Consider the following 22,002-nt stretch of genomic DNA (forward strand, 5'->3'; position numbering starts at 1 on the left):
ACATTTTGTAGCTAATGTTGTCTGGTACAGTGGGTGCTATATAGTCAGAATTCGGGAATTATTCACTCAACACAATGATCGTATGAGTGTGCCTACCGTTAACATGCTCTTCCCACCGACATGGGAAATATCACCCTCTACTGAATGTAATCAGAATGGGATTATATAAATATATATATATAAATGAACTACGCAGGAATTTATGTGCTGCAACAAAATACAGAGCATTGTTTATTAATTGGGGGGAGGAAACAGCCATACTCCCAAGAAATCTTTATGATGAGTTTCTGCTCCAAGTGTGTAGTCAGCAGAGTGCCTGCTCACCACAGAACACACACTGCATTTTGTGACAAACACCACTCCACCAATGCTCTATAATCTGAACTGGGGAAGGAACCAAAACAACATATTACACAGCTCTTAAGAGGATTTTTTATTGTTTTGCATATAGAGACGATTGTGTCATGTTGGGGTTATTCTACCAGTCAACAGGAAAAGGTAACACATTTTTTTCCACCATCAGGCCAATGTCTTGGGAATTGTGCCCAATCAGTCAACTTTGGGCAAATTAGGGTGGCAATTTTGCTTGTTCATCATGAAGCTCACATGATAGTCAGCTCATTTTGATTTGGACAGGACAATGTGACCCCTACTGCTGGCCATGTAAAGTACCATGTCCAGACTGTTGCCCATCAGGGCGCAAGATGTTGGAGCACAATCAGAGTTCCTTGGGTACCTAATGTACAGGTACACCACATGCATTTACCTCAAACTTCCTTGTCTGTTCAGTGCAGGATATCTTCAGAGGAAATCATTCAAACCCTGGGACATTTCTTGAATGGTTCGAATTTGGCTGGTAAATTATTCAAATGTACTAATAGGTACAACACTTAATGTGTGAGAATAAACCAGCCAGAACACAAACATTGAAAAGTAATCGGAAACAGTCCATCAGAACTTCCTCTTTCTTTCAGCCACAACATAATAATAATTGGTGGAAACATACAGTATGAACAAAGTGTTCCAACTACACAAACGTTCAGTTATCACTGCTACTGCGCTGCAACATTCCATTCATATAATTTACAGAGGGGTTAAGTGCATGTCATTAAGGAGGAAAATAGATTTTTCTACAGCTGAAACGTGGCAGTTGTCTGGGACATGGCATTGTAGATGAATGTATTGTTGAAGGGAACAAACTGACGAGTGATGATTTTGATGGCCTCTTGTGCAGCAGATCCTAAGGAAACACATTGAAAACGGTACATTTGGACCAACTCCAAGTAAACAAAATGTTTATCCCATAACAAATATAGCACGAGGATACTAGACCATAATAGGATCCAAGTCCTGTAGAACTCACCTCCCAAAAAGGATGCCACTGTGTGTGGCTCAGAAGCACCATAGCGACAGCTGTCGAAGAGCAAAGTGAAATGACATGTAGATTATTTAATCATGTTCCTCTCCTTGATGATAACCTCATACCCATTTTACAGTTAATGGAAATATTCTGGCGAAATTACAAATATAAACACAAAAACTGTAGGGAGGTTTTGCAGTGGGCTGTAAAATGACCATTCTCTCTGCAGAGAACATTTGACTGGACACTATGCACAATACATACAACTCGTGGATGTAGTCATCTTTCACATTGACGTTCAGGCTGTACTCCTGCAGAAGGCTGTTCACACACAGCTTCAACTTGCTAATGTCTTCTTCTACTTGATAATTGTAGACACCTTCAAAAAGGAGGAAGAACATATCACATATCTGGAGATGGGCAGTTTAACATTGCGGAACACAGTTTAGTTACGCTGTGTGCCAGGTTGTGAGTGACACAGTTGTGTTGGGGGCAGAACTACGCCAGCCTAGCCGTACCTGGGTAGCGGGAATGCTGCTGATAGAAACGGTCCACAGAGCGCAACATAAGGTACAACACCATCTCCCCATCTGCACTGTCCATGCAGGAGGCTGAGGAGAGAGAACAGAATCTTAGTACACACTACCAACACACAAAATCAAAGGGACTCAAAAACAGAATAGGCCAAGTCAAGGTGGGCGTCTGTACGGTGTTGAACTTACTGATCGCATCTTTATTGACCGTCTCCACGCTGTATTCTTCAGCCAGAGACCTGCAGCGCACCACCCTCAGGAAGGCAGCGTTCTTACCTGCAGACCGAAACACACAGCACAGGGCTCAACCTACTGCAGTGTTCCCTTTCATCATGGGTTCATCAAAGTGCAGCCACACTACTGTATGACAAACAACACCTGACTGACATGACGCTTTGAGTTACTGTTAAATGAGTTAGAGTATTCAATTTACATTCCTGCCATATTACGTGTCCTGTTCACATTATGGTTGTGTGTGTACTTGTCGGAATACTCACAGAATAGTTTGATGTCCTGCTCAGATATGCTCTCTGAGGGCTTTAGCAAGAGAAAAGACAGAAGTCAATCCAATTAACTAGATAATATCAGAAATCAAACCTTTTTACAATCTATCAAAGGTAATAAAATGTTGATCCTTACACAGCCCTACTGCTGCACAAGTACTACTGCAGGAGAGTTACTATGCATTTTGACATTGCATGAGATTAAATATCCCTGACACTACAGAATAAAGTTTCACATACCTTTCCAACAGACTGCAGGAGAGACTCCACATGCTTAGACACGACGGAAGCATCTTGCATTGCCTTCTCTCTATAACTGAAAACATATGCCTGCATTAATGCCCAGGCCAGGACTATGATGATCATGCCAGCACAAAGCATACCTTGTGTTCGGGAAATAAGGTTAAGGCACAGGAAATCGTAAACAACAGTGGAAATCGCAGCGTCATATGGTTTGGCACATACAATTCTACCATTTAGCTATGGACATTGGTTTATGGTTTATTATACAATGACTGTCCTCTCCTTGATATGCCCCACATTACAAGCATTGAGCTGTGCTCGCAATTAACTCATACAGCAACTGACTTTTTAATTAAACCGGCGGCTGGCTGCTTGCCATATAAATTAATAATATAATTATCACTACCTACATATTCTGGAGGTTGATGAATTTCTCTGAGTCCGCAATCATGTCTGGAATGGAGCCACGCACAGGTAGGTTTCCGCCACCGTCGTTGTGCACAAACTCCCTCACTGCTCGCGTCATCACCCAGAAGGCTGGAGTCTGCGTAAAGCAGAGAAAGACAGAACAACCAGTCATGCATTAAACCTACAAATAAATCATTCACAGGATGCTTCGATCAAGGCCCGAGTAGACGTGTCATATTTAGATTCACCTGTGATGTAATGTCATTGCATTGCTCTCCATTGAATATGTCGTCAACGCCACTTGAAATCTACAGAGAGGTGAGAGTGGAGTTAGCAAAGTTGACAAGAGTAGCAACTTCCAGTGATCTCGTGCAACCAGCAGCACGGATTAACATAATACGGCTGAAAGGAGTGAGGGGGTTTAGGGGTGCGGTATGAGAAGAGCCACCTTGGTGGGGTTAAGGGCTGTGTTGACGTTCTTGATGGCCTCCTCAAAGTTCTCCTCATCCTCAGGAGTTCCCTTCTCACTCTTCAGGATTCCTAAAGAAACCAAGTATCATGAGAACACAAACCATATACAGTCAGGCATAATCTGGATAAGATAGTGTCTGTAGACAACTAAAATTCTGTGAAAATGTAAAAATACAAATGAAGACAAGAAAAATCTGTGAAATGAAATACCTTGCCGTATAAGCTGTTTGAAGGCCTCCTTCTCTTTGTAGTTCTTCGGGAACTGAAAATTGTGCTAGACAAAAAAAGATGTATTCAATTTTCAGCTCTCTTGCACATCATAGGTTGCTGTAGAATCTGCCTTTGGTTGTTGGTCACAGAAGTATTACCTCACTGAACCACTTTTCTAGGTATTTGGCAACAATGATGATCCATGGTGTATGACTGTGATCCTGCATAACACAAGAGCGTAAGAAAATACATGAACCAGTGAGGACAAAATTACAACTAAAATACAAAACACAACAGTGGCCTAAAAAGAAAACACAAAAAAAAACACCCAAACACACCTTCTTCCCCATTCCCTCCAAGTCGTAGGACTGGATGTGGTTCTTGAGCTCTGCAAAAGGTTGGTCAAGCCTCAGGTCCTCCAAGGCATTGTCTGGATGAGACTCAATCACTAGAGGGAGTGATTGCAAACAGCTTGTTTGAGTGTCTTCGATTTACTGCAAGAGAACACTGACCTTGAGTGCTTGTCACCATTACTACAGATACAGCAATACATGCGTGACTCACAAGAGTTGACCATACCTGTGTGCTCCTTCACTACTAGCCTCATGTAACCGACGAGGCCATACGTTCTACACACCAGGAAAGGTATGTTTGCATTCCACAACACTGACCCCAGTCTCAAACACGTGCTGTGAAAATAAAAACAAAATCATTTACATGACAAGAGAATGTTTAAAAATATATATATTTGATGTTACTTTGTAAGACTATCACAAATACCAAATAAAAACACTTCATTTGAAATATACACTACCGTTCAAAAGTTTGGGGTCACTTAGAAATGTCCTTGTTATTGAAAGAATATCACATTTTGTCCATTAAGATAATATCAAATTGATCAGAAATACAGTGTAGACATTGTTAAAGTTGTAAATGACTACTGTACTATTCATTAAATAGTACCCGCAAAACACCAGTCTCAACGTCAACAGTGAAGAGGCGACTCCGGGATGCTGGCCTTCTAGGCAGAGTTGCAAAGAAAAAGCCATATCTAAGCCTGGCCAATAAAAATAACAGATTAAGATGGCCAAAATAACACAGAGACTGGATAGAGGAACTCTGCCTAGAAGGCCAGCATCCCGGAGTCGCCTCTTCACTGTTGACGTTGAGACTGGTGTTTTGTGGGTACTATTTAATTAAGCTTCCAGTTGAGGACCTGTGAGGCATGTTTCTCAAACTAGACACGCCAATGTACTTGTCCTCTTGCTCAGTTGCGCAACGAGGCCTAGCACTCTTCTTTCTATTCTGGTTAGACAGAGTTTGCGCTGTTCTGTGAAGGGAGTAGTACACAGCGTTGGACGAGATCTTCAGTTTCTTGGAAATTTCTCACATGGAATAGCCTTCATTTCTCAGAACAAGAATAGACTGACGAGTTACGGAAGAAAGGTCTCTGTTTCTGGCCATTTTGAGCCTGTAATCGAACCCACAAATGCTGATGCTCCAGATACTCAACTAGTCTAAAGATGGCCAGTTTTATTGCTTCTTTAAATCAGGACAACAGTTTTCAGCTGTGCTAACATAATTGCAAAAGGGTTTTCTAATGATCAATTAGCCTTTTAAAATGATAAACTTGGATTAGCTAACACAACATGCCATTGGAACACAGGACTGATGGTTGCTGATGATGGGCCTCTGTACGTCTATGTAAATATTCCATAAAAAAATCTGCCGTTTCCAGCTACAATAGTCATTTACAACATCTATACTGTATTTCTGATCAATTTTAATGGATGAAACATGTACTTTTCTTTCAAGAATAAGGACATTTCTAAGTGACCCCAAAACTTTTGAACAGTGGTGTATGTCCATAAATAAATGTGTAAGAATAAGAGGATGAATAGCACCTTTCAGGCAGCTGGACACCAATCACCAGGGTAAATCTGTGGAAGAACTCTGGGTCGTTGTCCAAGAGCTTTTCAGGGCTCTATAATGGAAAATAAAATACCAGATCACAATAAGAGTTTGACAAACAAGACTGATCTACTATAAGTGCTCTGCTTGTTTTATAACACTCAGCAATCAATACATTCAGATAAAGAAGTGCACTTTGCGGGAAATGAGACCCATCAATGGCTAGTCAACCAGTGCAGCGTCATAGTAAATCTACACCTTGATCGGATTTAACACAGATCTACCGCTATACCCTGAGGATCTGTGCAGGGAAAGCTGTGACAGCCCTCTTCAGGAAGAACTGATCTACTGCTCATAGTTGAAAACACAAACCTCCTCCACAAAGTTGCCAGATACATCAGTGTTCAGCTCCTGTAGCAGCTCTGTGGCAGCCTGGGCTCGGTTCTGGAAAACACACCATCCCAAAAGACTTGTTATGACATACTGCATACAGGTAGAGCTAAGATATTGATAGAGTAGAATAGCATAATCGTTTACCCTTCCTATGCTGTTGTTGCTCAGAAAAAAGCTGAGTAGAAAAGGAAGTTAAAGATAAAGACAGTATATTGTATAAAACATTTTAAGATTAAGATCAAAATCGCTTCAATGAGATGATAAACAATAGGCCTATCACGTTCTTACTTATTTCCGACGTCTTCCCCGGAGACTGTGTGTCCATCTACAATAGTGAACGCTCCAATGCCTGATGAAGAGAGCAACTAGCTTAGGAAGGCTAGCCTACTCATGCATTCCATTAGAGCAGTGTTTTCCCACTCCTGGTCATCGGTCTTTTCTAGTATCAAATATTGAAATATTTACCTGGAAGCACAAGGTTCTTGAGTATTTCAGTCCCAGATGCTGTGGAATTGATCAGGCATACGTGTGCATTTTCAAGTTCTTCTTGGCCATGGTCTCCCCACAATCTGAAATGGAGTACAGGCCATCATAACACCGGCATGTTGCCAATCTCCTTGTCATCTTCAATGCCTTGTTATTGAGCTATTATCACATCTCATCTGGTATGGTACATAGACGAGAACAAGGAACCTTTTTGAGATTCAGTCAATGAACGACACCAATTCTGGCTGGTGTTGTTGAAAGTAAATTAGGTGGCTAGAAGCTATAGCAGACAGCTAACCACTGACTGTAACAGGACAGCTAACTAGCATGTCAATGAAGACTAGCTACAGTAGCTAGCTATAATACTTTTAAAGCATGCTGGTTGGTTGGCATAGTTAACGTTAGGCCAAGAGAATACACTATCAATAATAAGTCAGTTAACGTTACGGGCTTGCTAGCATAACTACGTTAACTAGCTGCAATTTGTCAGTGGAGATATGTCTAACTCATGCAACGATTTAGGTTTAACAAATAACTGTATAATTTTCACATAATTTCTAGCTTTACATACCTCAATTGTCTATCGTATTTCTGGTCTTTAGAAGCTTTAGTAACTGCCATGGTCCGCTTGGAGAACCCCACCGGTTAATTTGATAGCTTCATTCGATGATTCGATAGAGAGACAAGTGATTGAACGCAGTTGTAAATTCAAAGCTGCACTTTCGATTTAACTACAGTTGACCACCAGAGGGAGTAGTAGTGAACATTCAATCGATTCAAACTTGCGCAAAATGTAATTAATTAATTCTGCCACAGTTGCATCACCCGTTCAGACTAATCAAGGAATTTGAATTTTGAATTACATATTATAGTAAGATGTGATGTGTTCTTTTAGATGCGACTTTTTAAATATTGGTTATATAATCATAAATATTAGTTATGGGTTTAAGCTGGAAAAGCAAAACAACACTATACCCATTGAAATATGTGCCATGCATTATCATTAAAAACATGTTGTGATACATGTTATTTCGTTAGTTCAGAGGAAAGTGTATCTTAATTGGCTGCTGTAATAGGTCTAATTATCATAAATGAGAGGTCTTTCTTTAGATGTTTTGAAGTACAATAAACAGAAATCAAGCGAGGTAATTGAAAAGGGGGCGTGGCAAGAAAGTATCATTACGATTGCCATTCGTCGCCACCTGATCATCCTTCCCAACCTCCACTCCCAGTCTTCATCAACACTGCTCACACACCAGCACTTCATTTTCGGCACGCCATTTATCCCATCATTTCGTACCGTCTGGGCTGTGAGTCGAGAGTCAGTCAGCATATAGATAAGGTGAATCTAAGCGGAATCCTCGCAATGACAGGGCATCACTGGGGATACGGAGAGCAGGATGGTAAGTAAACCTACCAACCTGGGAGAGCATCACTATGTAAGCTACTGTAGAACACACCGTATCGCAGCGTTGACCTTGTTTGGGGACGCTCATGCGCTGCGAGTGACAGGCATTCGGGAAAGACTGCATTTGTCTCTGCAAGACTGAATGCATATTTGATTAAATACGTTTCTATTGGCAATAGTCTATAATCACATCCATGTTTTGAACTATGTCTGCATCGGACCTTTTATTAAGAATCGACAGGTGACTGATTGGCTAATTTAAAAAATATATGTATTTATTCTGGTTTACTGCGTTCTGGGTGGGGATCTCGCATTGACATTCTCAGACAATAGTGCTAACGTTGAGAGAAACAGTAACTCTACGAGATTAGCCCAATTATACTTAACCTGCATGCCACCTTATTTAGCCATCTATTCAACAAGCAGGTTTTAGCAAGTCTTTGAATTCTAGGAGTCTATCAGTATTGTTAAGGTATTGGGGCCTATGATCAGTGTGTTGATTGATGCAGCAACCTAAAATGTTATGTCCTGGTGTGAAATTGAGAATGTCGTGGCTTTCTTCAGTTTTTATAAAATGGTGAATTAATGGATCTTATCTCCTTTCTTTACATAATGTCATGTCCAGCTCTGACCGTCTTTGTTTCTAAGGTCCAGATGCATGGCACAAAGACTACCCCATCGCCCAGGGCAATCGCCAGTCTCCCATAGACATAGTTCCTGAGGACACTGTATACGATGCCAGCCTGCCTCCCATATTCGTCTCCTACGACCACTGCAACTCAATCAACATCTGCAACAACGGCCACTCTGTGACCGTAGAGTTTGATGACACCGATGACAAAACAGGTAACAGCAAAAGAGGATGAAGAGATCCTTTGAAGACCATATAATCATCCCTGAGTGGAAATCCTCTCTCACAGAGAAAATGCGGACATAAATACAAGCAATATTGAGTTACAGTATTGTTTCAGATTCGATCATCGACCCTTCAACTTTGACTGAGTGTGAAAGTCACCCAGCCCAGGAGGTATTTATCACTGTATATCACTCTGGTGGGTGGTTGTTTCTGGGCACCTTTATCACTCATGACTTTGACATTAGCCAACACAACCACTGTATTGGTAAGGGGACACCATTATGTTACGGGTACTGTGTAGTAGTACTATCATGCTATAACCACCACCCTTGCATGCACATGTGACACGTGTTTAGTGGCTGCAGTCCTACCTATACCAATCAATCCTACCTACATATGCAGATCAATTTAAAGTTCAGTGACAACAGATGCTCTACCTTCGTCCATTCTGAGCAGTGAAGTAGATTGTGGAAGCCTAAATGACAAAGCATTTACTTTTACTGCCAGGAAACCTCAAATGTTAAATATTATCCATTCAAAATATGTTTTGGATTTGCATACTCCTTCACAGCCACCATCAAAATGTGGTTGATGGATAGACCACCTACATTTGTATATCATTAAGGCCACTCCTACTGGACGGTATGATTCAGTGAGATGTGTTTTGGTGGATATAGTGAAGCCAGTATTTAACTGTAGGAGTGTCTGTCTGCCAGAGCAGACATCTGACCACATCAGGTAATCTTCATGGTTGTGTCACATCTGTTTTTAAACTGACAGTCGAAGTTAACAAAGTCATAGACAAATAAGAAATGGGGAGAGACACTTTGCTTCTGTGGCATGAATAGGTCATGGGAAACAACGGTTTGAATAGAATGACAACCAAATAAGTTGGGGCTTGTATTTTGAAAAGTGGTAACTGAACACCTACTGTACAACAAAAAGGTGTTCGATCTTAACAAAAAGGCGTTCTACCTCAGTGATTTCGTACCCCTGCACATCAACTTGGTACTCGTACCCTGTGTATATAGCCAACTTATTGTTACTTGTGTATTTTTTCCTTATTATTGTTCTGTTTGTTTTCTCTCTCTACATTGTTTGGAAAGGCCCGTAAGTAAGCATTTCACTGTTAGTCTACACCAGTTGTTTACGAAGCATGTGACAAATCCATTTCATTTGAAAAAGGCCCTCCCTCAAAAGGAAAATACAAGCCACAACTGATTTTTGTTTTCTGTCTCAAAAAAGTGCGGCTGTTTGGCTAAGGTGCAGATCACTATGAAAAACAAATGTACAGAAACCAAACAAAGAAGTTCCACTCTGCATGACATGGTCTTACGATGGATAGGCTTCCCTATACTTTCACCATCAGGAGCTGATTAGAAGTTTCATCACCTAGGCATGCCCATTTTGTCCTGTTTCCCTTTTGTGGTTGTGTCCTCTCGCCTGTGTGTGTGTGTACCTTTTTGTACATGTGTGTACATGCCTAGTGTATCATTACCTCAGGAAACGTATGAACATGCTCTAAAGCACACATTACCAAGGTGCCATTCTTATCCGCCCAACCATTTCATGCGGATGAATTATTTGACGCATGGAAATTATTATTATTTTTTTATAAATGTCAACAAACAATTTGTCCATTTGACATGGTGTGATCTTTGTTTGTAGGTCAAATGTATTATGCGAGAAATGGCGGAAATATCTTTGTGCAAATATTGATCTAGAAACCATCCTATCGAAGCAAACTTGGAGTCACGCATATATTATGTTGTGTGGTCCTCCCACTACAACTCAGGAAAGCATGCAGTTTATTAGGCTACTGATGAAATTAAAAAAAACAAAATAAAAATATAGGACAAAACACACATCACGATGAGAGACACCACAACACTGCATAGAGACCTAAGACAACAACAGCATGGCAGCAACACATGACAACGCAACATGATAGCAACACAACATGGTACGCACATTATTGGGCACAGACAACAGCACAAAGGGCAAGAAGGTCGTTTTGGTAAATAACAGAAAAATAGGCCAATCTATTGTAACTTTTGGTAACTTTTACATTAATATTTTAAAAATGTGTATATATATATATCGGTCTCCATATTGTCCATGCATTTCTAGTAGATAGACCATAAGGTTCAAGAGAAAATAGCCTAAATAATTTATGAACTCATCAAATAATTTACTTATTTCATTTTAATAACCGCCACCAGTATGACAACAAATGCACACTGACATAGCAAAATAAGTGTGTAAAAAAAATATATATATATATATTTATAAATATACAGTGCCTTGCGAAAGTATTCGGCCCCCTTGAACTTTGCGACCTTTTGCCACATTTCAGGCTTCAAACATAAAGATATAAAACTGTATTTTTTTTGTGAAGAATCAACAACAAGTGGGACACAATCATGAAGTGGAACGACATTTATTGGATTATTTCAAACTTTTTTAACAAATCAAAAACTGAAAAATTGGGCGTGCAAAATGATTCAGCCCCCTTAAGTTAATACTTTGTAGCGCCACCTTTTGCTGCGATTACAGCTGTAAGTCGCTTGGGGTATGTCTCTATCAGTTTTGCACATCGAAGGACTGACATTTTTTCCCATTCCTCCTTGCAAAACAGCTCGAGCTCAGTGAGGTTGGATGGAGAGCATTTGTGAACAGCAGTTTTCAGTTCTTTCCACAGATTCTCGATTGGATTCAGGTCTGGACTTTGACTTGGCCATTCTAACACCTGGATATGTTTATTTTTGAACCATTCCATTGTAGATTTTGCTTTATGTTTTGGATCATTGTCTTGTTGGAAGACAAATCTCCGTCCCAGTCTCAGGTCTTTTGCAGACTCCATCAGGTTTTCTTCCAGAATGGTCCTGTATTTGGCTCCATCCATCTTCCCATCAATTTTAACCATCTTCCCTGTCCCTGCTGAAGAAAAGCAGGCCCAAACCATGATGCTGCCACCACCATGTTTGACAGTGGGGATGGTGTGTTCAGCTGTGTTGCTTTTACGCCAAACATAACGTTTTGCATTGTTGCCAAAAAGTTCAATTATGGTTTCATCTGACCAGAGCACCTTCTTCCACATGTTTGGTGTGTCTCCCAGGTGGCTTGTGGCAAACTTTAAACAACACTTTTTATGGATATCTTTAAGAAATGGCTTTCTTCTTGCCACTCTTCCATAAAGGCCAGATTTGTGCAATATACGACTGATTGTTGTCCTATGGACAGAGTCTCCCACCTCAGTTGTAGATCTCTGCATTTCATCCAGAGTGATCATGGGCCTCTTGGCTGCATCTCTGATCAGTCTTCTACTTGTATGAGCTGAAAGTTTAGAGGGACGGCCAGGTCTTGGTAGATTTGCAGTGGTCTGATAATCCTTCCATTTCAATATTATCGCTTGCACAGTGCTCCTTGGGATGTTTAAAGCTTGGGAAATCTTTTTGTATCCAAATCCGGCTTTAAACTTCTTCACAACAGTATCTCGGACCTGCCTGGTGTGTTCCTTGTTCTTCATGATGCTCTCTGCGCTTTTAACGGACCTCTGAGACTATCACAGTGCAGGTGCATTTATACGGAGACTTGATTACACACAGGTGGATTGTACTTATCATCATTAGTCATTTAGGTCAACATTGGATCATTCAGAGATCCTCACTGAACTTCTGGAGAGAGTTTGCTGCACTGAAAGTAAAGGGGCTGAATAATTTTGCACGCCCAATTTTTCAGTTTTTAATTTGTTAAAAAAGTTTGAAATATCCAATAAATGTCGTTCCACTTCATGATTGTGTCCCACTTGTTGTTGATTCTTCACAAAAAAATACAGTTTTATATCTTTGTTTGAAGCCTGAAATGTGGCAAAAGGTCGCAAAGTTCAAGGGGGCCGAATACTTTCGCAAGGCACTGTATCTCTCCCAGGAAAAAAGAAATGTCCCTTTTTCAGGACCCTGTCTTTCAAAGATAATTCGTAAAAATCCAAATTACAAATCACAGATCTTCATTGTAAAGGGTTTAAACACTGTTTCCCATGCTTGTTCAATGAACCATAAACAATTATTGAACATGCACCTTTGGAACGGTTGTTAAGACACGAACAGCTTACAGACGGAAGGCAATTAAGTTCAGTTGTGAAAACTTAGGACACTAAAGAGGCCTTTCTACTGACTTTTCTACTTTAAAACACCAAAAGAAAGATGCCCAGGGTCCCTGCTCATCTGCGTGAATGTGCCTTAGGCATGCTGCAAGGAGGCATGAGGACTGCAGATGTGGCCAGGGCAATAAATTGCAATGTCTGTATTGTGAGATTGTGAGATGCCTAAGACAGCGCTACAGGGAGACCACGTGTAACAACACCTGCACAGGATCGGTACATCTGAACATCACACCTGCGGGACAGGTACAGGATGGCAACAACAACAGCCCGAGTTACACCAGGAACGCACAATCCCTCCATCAGTGATCAGACTGTCCGCAATAGGTTGAGGGAGGCTGGACTGAGGGCTTGTAGGCCTGTTGTAAGACAGGTCCTCACAAGACATCACCGGTAACAATGTTGCCTATGGGCACTAACCCACCGTCGAGTCGTGGTTTTGTCTCACCAGGGGTGATGGTCGGATTCGCGTTTATCATTGAAGGAATGAGCGTTACACAAAGGCCTGTACTCTGGATCGATTTGGAGGTGGAGGGTCCGTCATGTTCTGAAGCAGTGTGTCACAGCATCATCGGACTGAGCTTGTTGTCATTGCAGGCAATCTCAACTCTGTGCGTTACAGGGAAGACATCCTCCTCCCTCGTGGTACCTTTCCTGTAGGCTCATGCTGACATGACCCTACAGCATGACAATGCCACCAGCCATATGGCTCGTTCTGTGCGTGATTTCCTGCAAGACAGGAATGTTAATGTTCTGCCATGGCCAGCGAACAGCCCGGATGTCAGTCCTATTGAGCACATCTGGGACCTGTTGGAACGAAGGGTGAGGGCTAGGGCCAACCCCCCCCCCCAAAAGTAATTTTTTATGTGCACTACGTCATCACAAACACTAAGTCTGTTTGGCCGGGAAATGATTTTAGAATATTAGCATAAAAATCTGTTGCCAATTAGATGGAAGGAAACCTAGCTTGTGACACTCCGCTCTCTGGCATTCTCTTCATCTGCCATCATAAAGATGTCGTGTGTTTATATGAGTAGAGTGTGTGTGTGTGTGTGTGTGCTTGGCTCCAGTGGTATCAGACAGAATTTGTCACCTACTGCCCTGGCCTCCCTGAAACTCTTCAGTAAAGCGACAAACTGTCCAACACTGTCACTAACAGAGCCCATCTCAGACACTGTCTCTCCTAGGGACCTTATCCCCAGCACCACTCCAATTACATCAGTTAGTGATGGGACAAATCCTAGGCATATCAGGGTGCAGGCTGAAAGTACTCTCATTTGTCTCATGTCAGGTAAAGTAAGGCCTTCATGAGGACCTAGTTGTTTTAATACAGTACCTGTTTAGCCAAATGCTCTCTAGTACTGTAGGTAGATAGTTATTAGGAAGAGTAGTAAACCGTGTGGTTGTGGGGCAAGGTGCCGTATGTGTCTGTCAGAGTGTCTGCTGTCTGTCAGCTTTAGTGAGAGTGATTTAATGAGCAGTGGCAGGAGTTGCCATGTTGAGGTGCTCTTCCAGGCCTGGTGTGTGGTGGTTCTTGCCTGCCTGTCTAGTGTGTTGTGCTCTGCAGTGGTACCATGCTAGACAAGAGGCATAGGAGCATAGAGGCGTGGCAGTGGCTGACTGATTTCTCGTGTCCTCTGCCCTGACAGTAATCAGGGCAGGCCCCCTTGACAACGCCTACCGGCTGAAACAGTTCCACTTCCACTGGGGCGGGAAGGGCAGCCATGGCTCAGAGCACACTGTCGCAGGGAAGACCTACGCTTCAGAGGTGAGTGTTTCCCCCTAATCACACAGACGGAGCCTAGGTAACCCAATGTTCCCCGACATACTGTACATTCGGAAAGTATTCAGACCCCTTGACTTTTTCCACATTTTGTTACATTGCAGCCTTATTCTAAAATATATATATATTTTTAAACAATCATCAATCTACACACAATTTCTTAATAATTTTTGCACATTTTATAAGAAAAACGTAAATATCAAATTTACATAAGTATTCAGACCCTTTACTCAGTACTTTGAAATGCCTTTGGCAGCGATTACAGCCTTGGGTCTTCTTGGGTATGACACTACAAGCTTGGCACACCAGTATTTGGAGAGTTTATCCCATTCTTCTCTGCAGATCCTCTCAAGCTCTGTCAGGTTTTCAGGTCTCTCGAGATGTTCGATCGGGTTCAAGTCCGGGCTCTGGCTGGGCCACTCAAGGACATTCTCTTGTCCCGAAGCCACTCCTGCATTATCTTAGTTGTGTGCTTAGGGCCGTTGTCCTGTTGGCAGGTGAACCTTCACCCCAGTCTGAGGTCCTGAGCACTCTGGAGCAGGTTTTCATCAAGGATCTCTTTGTACTTTGCCCCGTTCATCTTTCCCTCGATCCTGACTAGTCTCCCAGTTCCTGCCGCTGAAAAACATCCCCACAGCATAATGCTGCCACCACCATGCTTCACCGTAGGGATTGGTGCCAGGTTTCCTCCAGACGTGACGCTTTGCATTTAGGCCAAAGAGTTGTTTCTCATGGTCAGAGTCCTTTAGGTGCCTTTTTGACAAACTCCAAGCGGGCTGTCATGTGCCTTTTTACTGAGGAGTGGCTGCCATCTGGCCACTCTTCCATAAAGGCCTGATTGATGGAGTGCTGCATAGATGGTTGTCCTTCTGGAAGGTTCTCCCATCTCCACAGAGAAACTCTGAACCATCAAGTTCTTGGTCACCTCCCTGACCAAGGCACTTCTTCCCCGATTGGTCAGTTTGGCCGGGTGACCTGCTCTAGGAAGAGTCTTGGTGGTTCCAAACTTCTTCCATTTAAGAATGACGAAGGCCACTGTGTTCTTGGGGACCTTCAATGCTGCATAAATGTTTTGGTACCCTTCCCCAGATCTGTGCCTCGACACAATCCTGTCTTAGAGCTCTACGGACACTTCCTTCGACCTCATGGCTTGGTTTTTGCTCTGACATGCACTGTCAACTGTGGGACCTTATAGACAGGTATGCCTTTTTAAAATCATGTCCAATCGATTGAATTTACCACAGGTGGACTCTAATCAAGTTGTAGACACATCTCAAGGATGATCAATGGATACAGGATGCACCCGAGCTCAATTTCGAGTCTCGAGCAAAGGGTCTGAATATTTATATAAGTAAGGTATTTCTGTTTTTAGATTTTTAATACATTTGTAAAAATGTGCTTTGTCATTATAGGGTATTGTGTGTAGATTGAGGATTTAAAAAACATATTTTTTTTAGAGTAATGCTGTAACATAACAAAATGTGGATTAAGTCAAGGGGTCTGAATACTTTCTGAATGCGTTGTACATCTGCATCTATATTTGCCAAGAAGTAGTTTTCCTTTCTCTGGTTCGGTTCACCTCTAGGTAACTAGGTAACTGGTTTGTTTAGTACCTGAGACAAAGAAGCAGTGTTTCCCTGAATGTGGGTGCTTGTCTCAGGCTTGTCCCTAACCCTGCTGGCCCTCCTCCCTGTTTCCTCATGCAGCTACATCTGGTGCACTGGAACGCAGACAAGTACAAGACATTTGGGGAGGCAGCGGCAGCCCCCGATGGCCTGGCTGTCCTTGGCATCTTTTTAGAGGTGAGAGGATCTCCCCCGGCACCAGCCAGCAGCTGTTCATCTGTCAGCCAGTACATTGCTTTGGAATTGAATCTCTTTCTGCTTCACCAGGACTGTTTAACAGGGATTAGACTGAAGACCAGCAATCACTGAAGGAACAATGTAAAAACATGTTATGATATTATGTCTGAACAGAGAGGACCAAACATTTCACACGTGTTTGTGTTGCAAATTGTTCAATCATACCAGGACCATGTGGGAAATATGTGGTGCGCACTTTTATCGAAAATGTATTTAAATAATAAAAATATAATTTGTGTTAATGAAATATAGCTTATTGATAACACATTGATGTCGACACTGAAAACATTAGGAAAACCTGCTCTTTCCATGAGACTGACCAGGTGAATCCAGGTGAAAGCAATGATCCCTTATTGATGTCACTTGTTAAATCCACTTCAATCAGTGTAGATGAAGGAGAGGAGACAGGTTAAAGAAAGATTTTAAAGCCTTGATACAATTGAGATATGGATTGTGCATGTGTGCGATTGACTGTGGAAGGGCAAGACAATATTTAAGTGCCTTTGACTGGGGTATGGCAGTGGAGGCAAAAGGGGGTGCAACTCAATATTAGGAAGGTGTTCCTAATGTTTTGTGCACTCCAAGTATGCATACAGTACATGATGGTCAAAAAAACATATCAATATATGATTGTGGCAATGTGTGTATAATCTACTGTGTGTATATTTAGAATGTTAATGGGAAGCATCGTATTTTCTCATGACAATCTGTTTGGGCTACTGTTAGAAGGTTGAGATAAAAAAAGGGAATGTGTTTTATTTACAGATCGGAGATGAACACAGAGGTTTACACAAGCTAACAGATGCTTTATACATGGTGAAGTTTAAGGTAAGTCATAATGCAAAAGAACAAATCACCTGATGAGTGACTAGAATGATTCAACAGGGCATTTGAAAGATATGCTTGATAATGTTGATACTCTGATCAAAGACTCATCTTAAGTGTAGCATAATCCATATTAGTCATGCTATTCTTTGTTCTATTTGCACCCAGGGAAGCGTTGCAGATTTCAAAGGTTTCAATCCAAAGTGCCTCCTACCTAACAGCCTCCACTTCTGGACATACCCGGGTTCCCTGACCACTCCCCCTCTTCACGAGAGTGTCACCTGGATCGTTCTGAAGGAGCCAATCATAGTCTCAGAGAAACAGGTGGGAGCCCTCACCATCTGGGTAGGGGTGAATCAGTGCTACCTGGGCCTAACCAATATGGAGATATCTCTGCTTATGGAAATGTGGGGTCTTTGCCTAGGGAAACCACAGTGAACCACTGCGTTTGCCATGATGTAAATGATGAACCATTTGAATGACAGGCGTCTGCCCTGATGGTGGGTTTCTGCCCTTCATCTGCCCTTCCTCTGCCCTTCCTCCATCAACACCAGAGAAAAGTTCAAGAAAAAAAAATGCACTGAGATTTTTACTGATTTATGTGTGAGTGTCTGTTGAATTCTTCTGAACCACTGAAATTGATCAGTTAAAGTATGTCAAGGTTCACTTTGATGGCACACTTGCAATACTATGGCTGCGTTTACACAGGCAGCCCAAATGTGATATTTTTTCCCACTAATTGGTCTTTTGACCAATCACAAATTTTCAGATCAGCTCTAGAAAACATTTGGTGTGAAAAGATCTGATAGCGCAAAAGACCAATTCGTGAAAAAATATCAGAATTGGCCTGCCTGTGTAAACGTAGCCATAGTGTTGCGAGTGAGCAATCAAAGTGAACCTTGGCATACTTTTACTTATCAGTTTCTGTTTGACAATAGACCAATTCATTTCTCTCCTCTTTTCATGGTGAATGGTTAATGATTTGAAACATCAATATAGTTGCTTATTGATGTGAAGTCTTTATGACCGTTAGTGAGTGAGCTGGGTTTGTCCTTGAACCGTCTATGATGTTACTATGGCTTCTCCAGACGGAGGGCTTTGATTGGAGGATGCCAGAGGAGTGTGTGTGTGTGTGTGGACTCAGTCGGGCTGCAGCAATGGCCTGCTGAAATCCAAGTGGGAACCCTAGATGTGAAAGACCTCTTTGTGTATCCAGGTGTCACAGCTTAAGCTCCGTTCAAACAGTGGGCATTACCCTCCGGGCTCTCGACAGTCACGCACACATCGATATCCTTTACCATGTAGCTGTGCAGTGCATGTTCTCCGAATGACTGTAGGCTAAATTATCCCTTGCATGTGCTTATATAGCTTGAAAAAAGAGGTGAGTCTGTCTACTCTAATGGTGGAATTGGCTATTAGACCCATTTCATTAATTTAAAATATTTACTTTACGCCTTGTAGTTCTAATTAATTCAAACCACAGTCTTCTATAGCTAAATGGTTAATTGAAGACCCATTTATTAACTCTGAGAGATTATCTCGTCTTTTCTTGTTTGTTTTTTTTATCAAGAAAGCAGGCTACAGCTTTAGGGATCTTGTGTTATGGATGTGGAGAAGTAGACTGTTTGAAGTCGGGGTGCATGCCCAGCTCTGCTCCATTATACAGGGGTTGAAAAAGTACCCAACTGTCATACTTGAGTAAAAGTAAAGATACCTTAATAGAAAATGATTCAAGTAAAAGTCAGTCACCCAGTAAAATACTACTTTAGTAAAAGTGTAAAAGTATTTTGTTTAAAATATACTTGCGTATCGAAAGTAAAAGTATAAATACAAAAAAATGCCTTACATTAAGCAGACCAGGTGGCACCATTTTCTTGTTTTTAAAATTTACGGAAACACTCCACACTCCAACTTTCAGACATAATTTACAAACGAAGCATGCGTGGCAGTATGGATGACCAGGGATGTTCTGTTGATAAGTGTGTGAATTTGACTATTTTCCTGTCCTGCTAAGCATCGGGTACTTTTGGGTGTCAAGGAAAATGTATTGAGTAAAAAATACATGATTTCCTTTATGAATGTAGTGAAGTAAAAGTTGTCAAAAAATATAAATAGTAAAGTACAGATACCCAAAAAAACTACATTAGTAGGACTTTAAAGTATTTCTACATTGGTACTTTACACCACTGCCATTATAACAAGCTGTTTACCAGGGAGGTGACTGCATGCCTTCCAGGACCCCTCCTGAGCTGGCCCTGTTTTGTGTTCTCAGCCTTTTTGCAATGGCACTGGGAAACGTAATTAATGTCACCTTTGGCCCATCGGCATGCTGTCTGCATACTTCTGTTCCTGGCCTGGCTGACTGTGCTGGGCCTGGGAGCCTGCTCCCTCCCTGCTCCTTCGCTGCCCTTCGTGTAGGACTCCAGGGCACAATCCTTTGATCCCTGGGAGCTGATTAACGTCATGGATGGAAACGTTTTGACCTTTTTTTAATTGTGAAATTCTTTGGAGATACTCAGCAGGGAAAAGTCTTTCTTACTTAAGAGGCTATTGTGTTTTTCCTCCCTCAGACACGGCAGCCAGGGACTGACTATAAGGTGTTTCTGTCTGTTTCCAAACATCTCTCCACAGATGGGAAAGTTCAGGATGCTGCTCTTCAACGGAGAAGAGGAAGAGGACAGGAAACGCATGGAGAACAACTTCCGACCCCCTCAACCCCTGAAAGGCCGGAAGGTGCTAGCATCCTTTGACTAACTTGACTGCAAATAACCTCCTGGTAGCATAGCCTAACATATGGTCTATTATATGTCAGAGTGAATGTCTGAATAGACTTTCTTCTCAACCTTGAATAGTTTTACTACTGATGATGAATATAGAACAAGGGGTATGAAGCATCACATCTCCCTCTAATGGTCAATTACTTTCAACCGCACTTTAATTGAATGTCAAATGCAGATATCGACGTTTGAAACAGTCATAATGACTACTATGTGCCCTCTGCACAGTTCTCTATTTTTAAACATAGTAGTCATCTGTAACATTTTTCTGAAGTGAAAGATATTGCTCACACAGCCATCCAGACATTGCCTTGACAGAAAACAGTATAATGTATGTAACTCTAGTGATTTCTTTTATTTTTAAAAATCTGATTGTACCTTTTTCAAACAAACGTCAACGTGGCCTCATGGGTGTAGTGAAAAGCATTTAAGTCAATGAACAATCCCCCTCCACCCCAAACACACGCGCACAAACGTACACACACCATTTTCTGTCCACCCAGTGGATTGCTGTTGTTTAGGCTGCTATTGTTTCTATGCAAGGTGCTATATCTTCTTCCCAAGGGTTTAGCCACACCTTATCTAACAATGGAAGATGATGCCAGTGCTCTGTAACATGTTGTCTGAATCCTGACTGCCTCTTGGTGGTAATCTATGTTGATTCATATTTAGATGGGCTGGATCCACATCGTCCCACAGTAGTTGCCATAGATCCTTTAACCCAACACTCATAACTGGAGGTGGAATTGGATTTAAATTGCTGAACTGTAAATTAAGAGTTTACTCTGTACTTTCCCTGTGCCCTGACAGCCCAGTGATTGATGGAATGGCACTAGGGCACTCTCAGCTGTACATCAGCTTTAAAGATGCCAAGCATGCGCTGAATAGAGTATTGAGTTCATGTTGGGTCAAAACAGTTCCACTTTCGAGAAATGAAGGAGAGGGCGTACACACACAGTACATTCTGTATGGAAATGGGACACTTCTGTAATGGGTTCATGTCCATGTCTTTGTGTGCTGCTCATTTCTCCTGTGCCACAGAACAGCCTCCTCCCTACAGTCGGTTCCTACACTACTGTATGGTACGTTGTTGCAGGCAGGGTGACGCTCCAGTTCTTTTACGATAATGGAAGGTCTCAGTAAGTGAAGGTCATAATGATTAATAGATCCCCATTGTAGCGACAGTTGTAAGAGACATTGCTCCTCGGTACACTATGTAATTCCTAATGAAAGTCTGCCAGGCCTCTGTGTGTTTGAGTAGTTTTACATAATGCTGTTCCATAGATAGAGGTGGGCGTTTACCCATATGGACAAACTAGTAGGGGGACACTCCTCTGCTTAGTCCCACCTATGGGAATTAAGCCTTGGAACTGGCACTTGAGCTATCTGTTTCAAACAATTGATATTGTTTTGTAAATTGTAGTTCTTCAATAATATTAGATTGATTCAGTACTGTTTCAGAAACAAAAGATGAGATTAAAGGAAATCTATCAAACGCTTTGTTGCCATTAAAATGCTTGTGTGGAGTATACAGATTACCTTTTTAAAAGTATGTTTATGACTAGTTCAAGTGTGGTTCCCAGAATTAGTCCTCACAATGGTGACTGCTGCAGTCTCTAAACATGAGTCACTGCTGCCACTGTGTAGTCTAACAGAGAGCTGGGAAGTAAGCGTTTGGAAACAGTTCCTAATGAGCCCCATGCAAGTACAAAATGCACTACAGTGGATTACTTTTAAACCCAACATGTATAGTTTTTGCCGTCCATTCCTGATTCAAACATTTCAATCAGTCCACTGAAATCAGTAAACAC

General features: G+C 41.7%; 2 protein-coding genes across 3 annotated transcripts; one reads left to right on the forward strand and one right to left on the reverse strand.

The window, feature by feature from the left end:
- Positions 1-420: 420 nt before the first annotated feature.
- Positions 421-7,816, reverse strand: LOC110526285 (NEDD8-activating enzyme E1 regulatory subunit). Of its 2 annotated transcripts, XM_021607112.3 has the most exons (20): positions 7,090-7,816; positions 6,498-6,601; positions 6,321-6,381; positions 6,177-6,207; positions 6,012-6,083; positions 5,633-5,712; positions 4,308-4,417; positions 4,067-4,176; positions 3,887-3,949; positions 3,729-3,792; positions 3,496-3,587; positions 3,296-3,355; positions 3,050-3,183; positions 2,637-2,712; positions 2,391-2,430; positions 2,083-2,169; positions 1,879-1,971; positions 1,625-1,739; positions 1,364-1,413; positions 421-1,240 (listed from the first exon to the last, which is right to left on the reverse strand). In XM_021607112.3, exons 1-20 carry the CDS (start codon positions 7,137-7,139, stop codon positions 1,131-1,133), a joined length of 1,602 nt encoding a protein of 533 aa, XP_021462787.1. In that variant the 5' UTR covers positions 7,140-7,816; the 3' UTR covers positions 421-1,130. The 2 variants fall into 2 exon arrangements, with proteins under 2 accessions (XP_021462787.1, XP_090094574.1); XM_090238448.1 differs by lacking the exon at positions 6,177-6,207 and having other exon boundaries at positions 7,090-7,251.
- ca7 (carbonic anhydrase 7) lies at positions 7,715-21,686 on the forward strand. The gene is made up of 7 exons (XM_021607114.3): positions 7,715-7,921; positions 8,575-8,772; positions 14,594-14,712; positions 16,434-16,529; positions 17,355-17,417; positions 17,583-17,738; positions 20,046-21,686. The coding sequence occupies exons 1-7, from the start codon at positions 7,885-7,887 to the stop codon at positions 20,166-20,168; spliced, it is 792 nt and encodes a 263-aa protein (XP_021462789.3). The 5' UTR covers positions 7,715-7,884; the 3' UTR covers positions 20,169-21,686.
- Positions 21,687-22,002: the final 316 nt, after the last annotated feature.

The sequence above is a fragment of the Oncorhynchus mykiss genome, chromosome 6 (assembly GCF_057628025.1).
Source record: "Oncorhynchus mykiss isolate SJ-2025 chromosome 6, ASM5762802v1, whole genome shotgun sequence".
In the NCBI taxonomy this organism is placed as follows: domain Eukaryota; kingdom Metazoa; phylum Chordata; class Actinopteri; order Salmoniformes; family Salmonidae; genus Oncorhynchus; species Oncorhynchus mykiss.

Coding starts and splice junctions, on each gene's coding strand:
- LOC110526285 (XM_021607112.3), bottom strand. CDS start 7,139: ATGGCAGTTACTAAAGCTTCTAAAGACCAGAAATACGATAGACAATTG. Junction 3,356..3,495: donor CAGCCCTTAACCCCACCAAG/GTGGCTCTTCTC, acceptor ACCTCTCTGTAG/ATTTCAAGTGGCGTTGACGA. Junction 2,431..2,636: donor TCCTGCAGTCTGTTGGAAAG/GTATGTGAAACT, acceptor CTCTTGCTAAAG/CCCTCAGAGAGCATATCTGA.
- ca7 (XM_021607114.3), top strand. CDS start 7,885: ATGACAGGGCATCACTGGGGATACGGAGAGCAGGATG. Junction 8,773..14,593: donor TGACACCGATGACAAAACAG/GTAACAGCAAAA, acceptor CTGCCCTGACAG/TAATCAGGGCAGGCCCCCTT. Junction 17,418..17,582: donor TATACATGGTGAAGTTTAAG/GTAAGTCATAAT, acceptor ATTTGCACCCAG/GGAAGCGTTGCAGATTTCAA.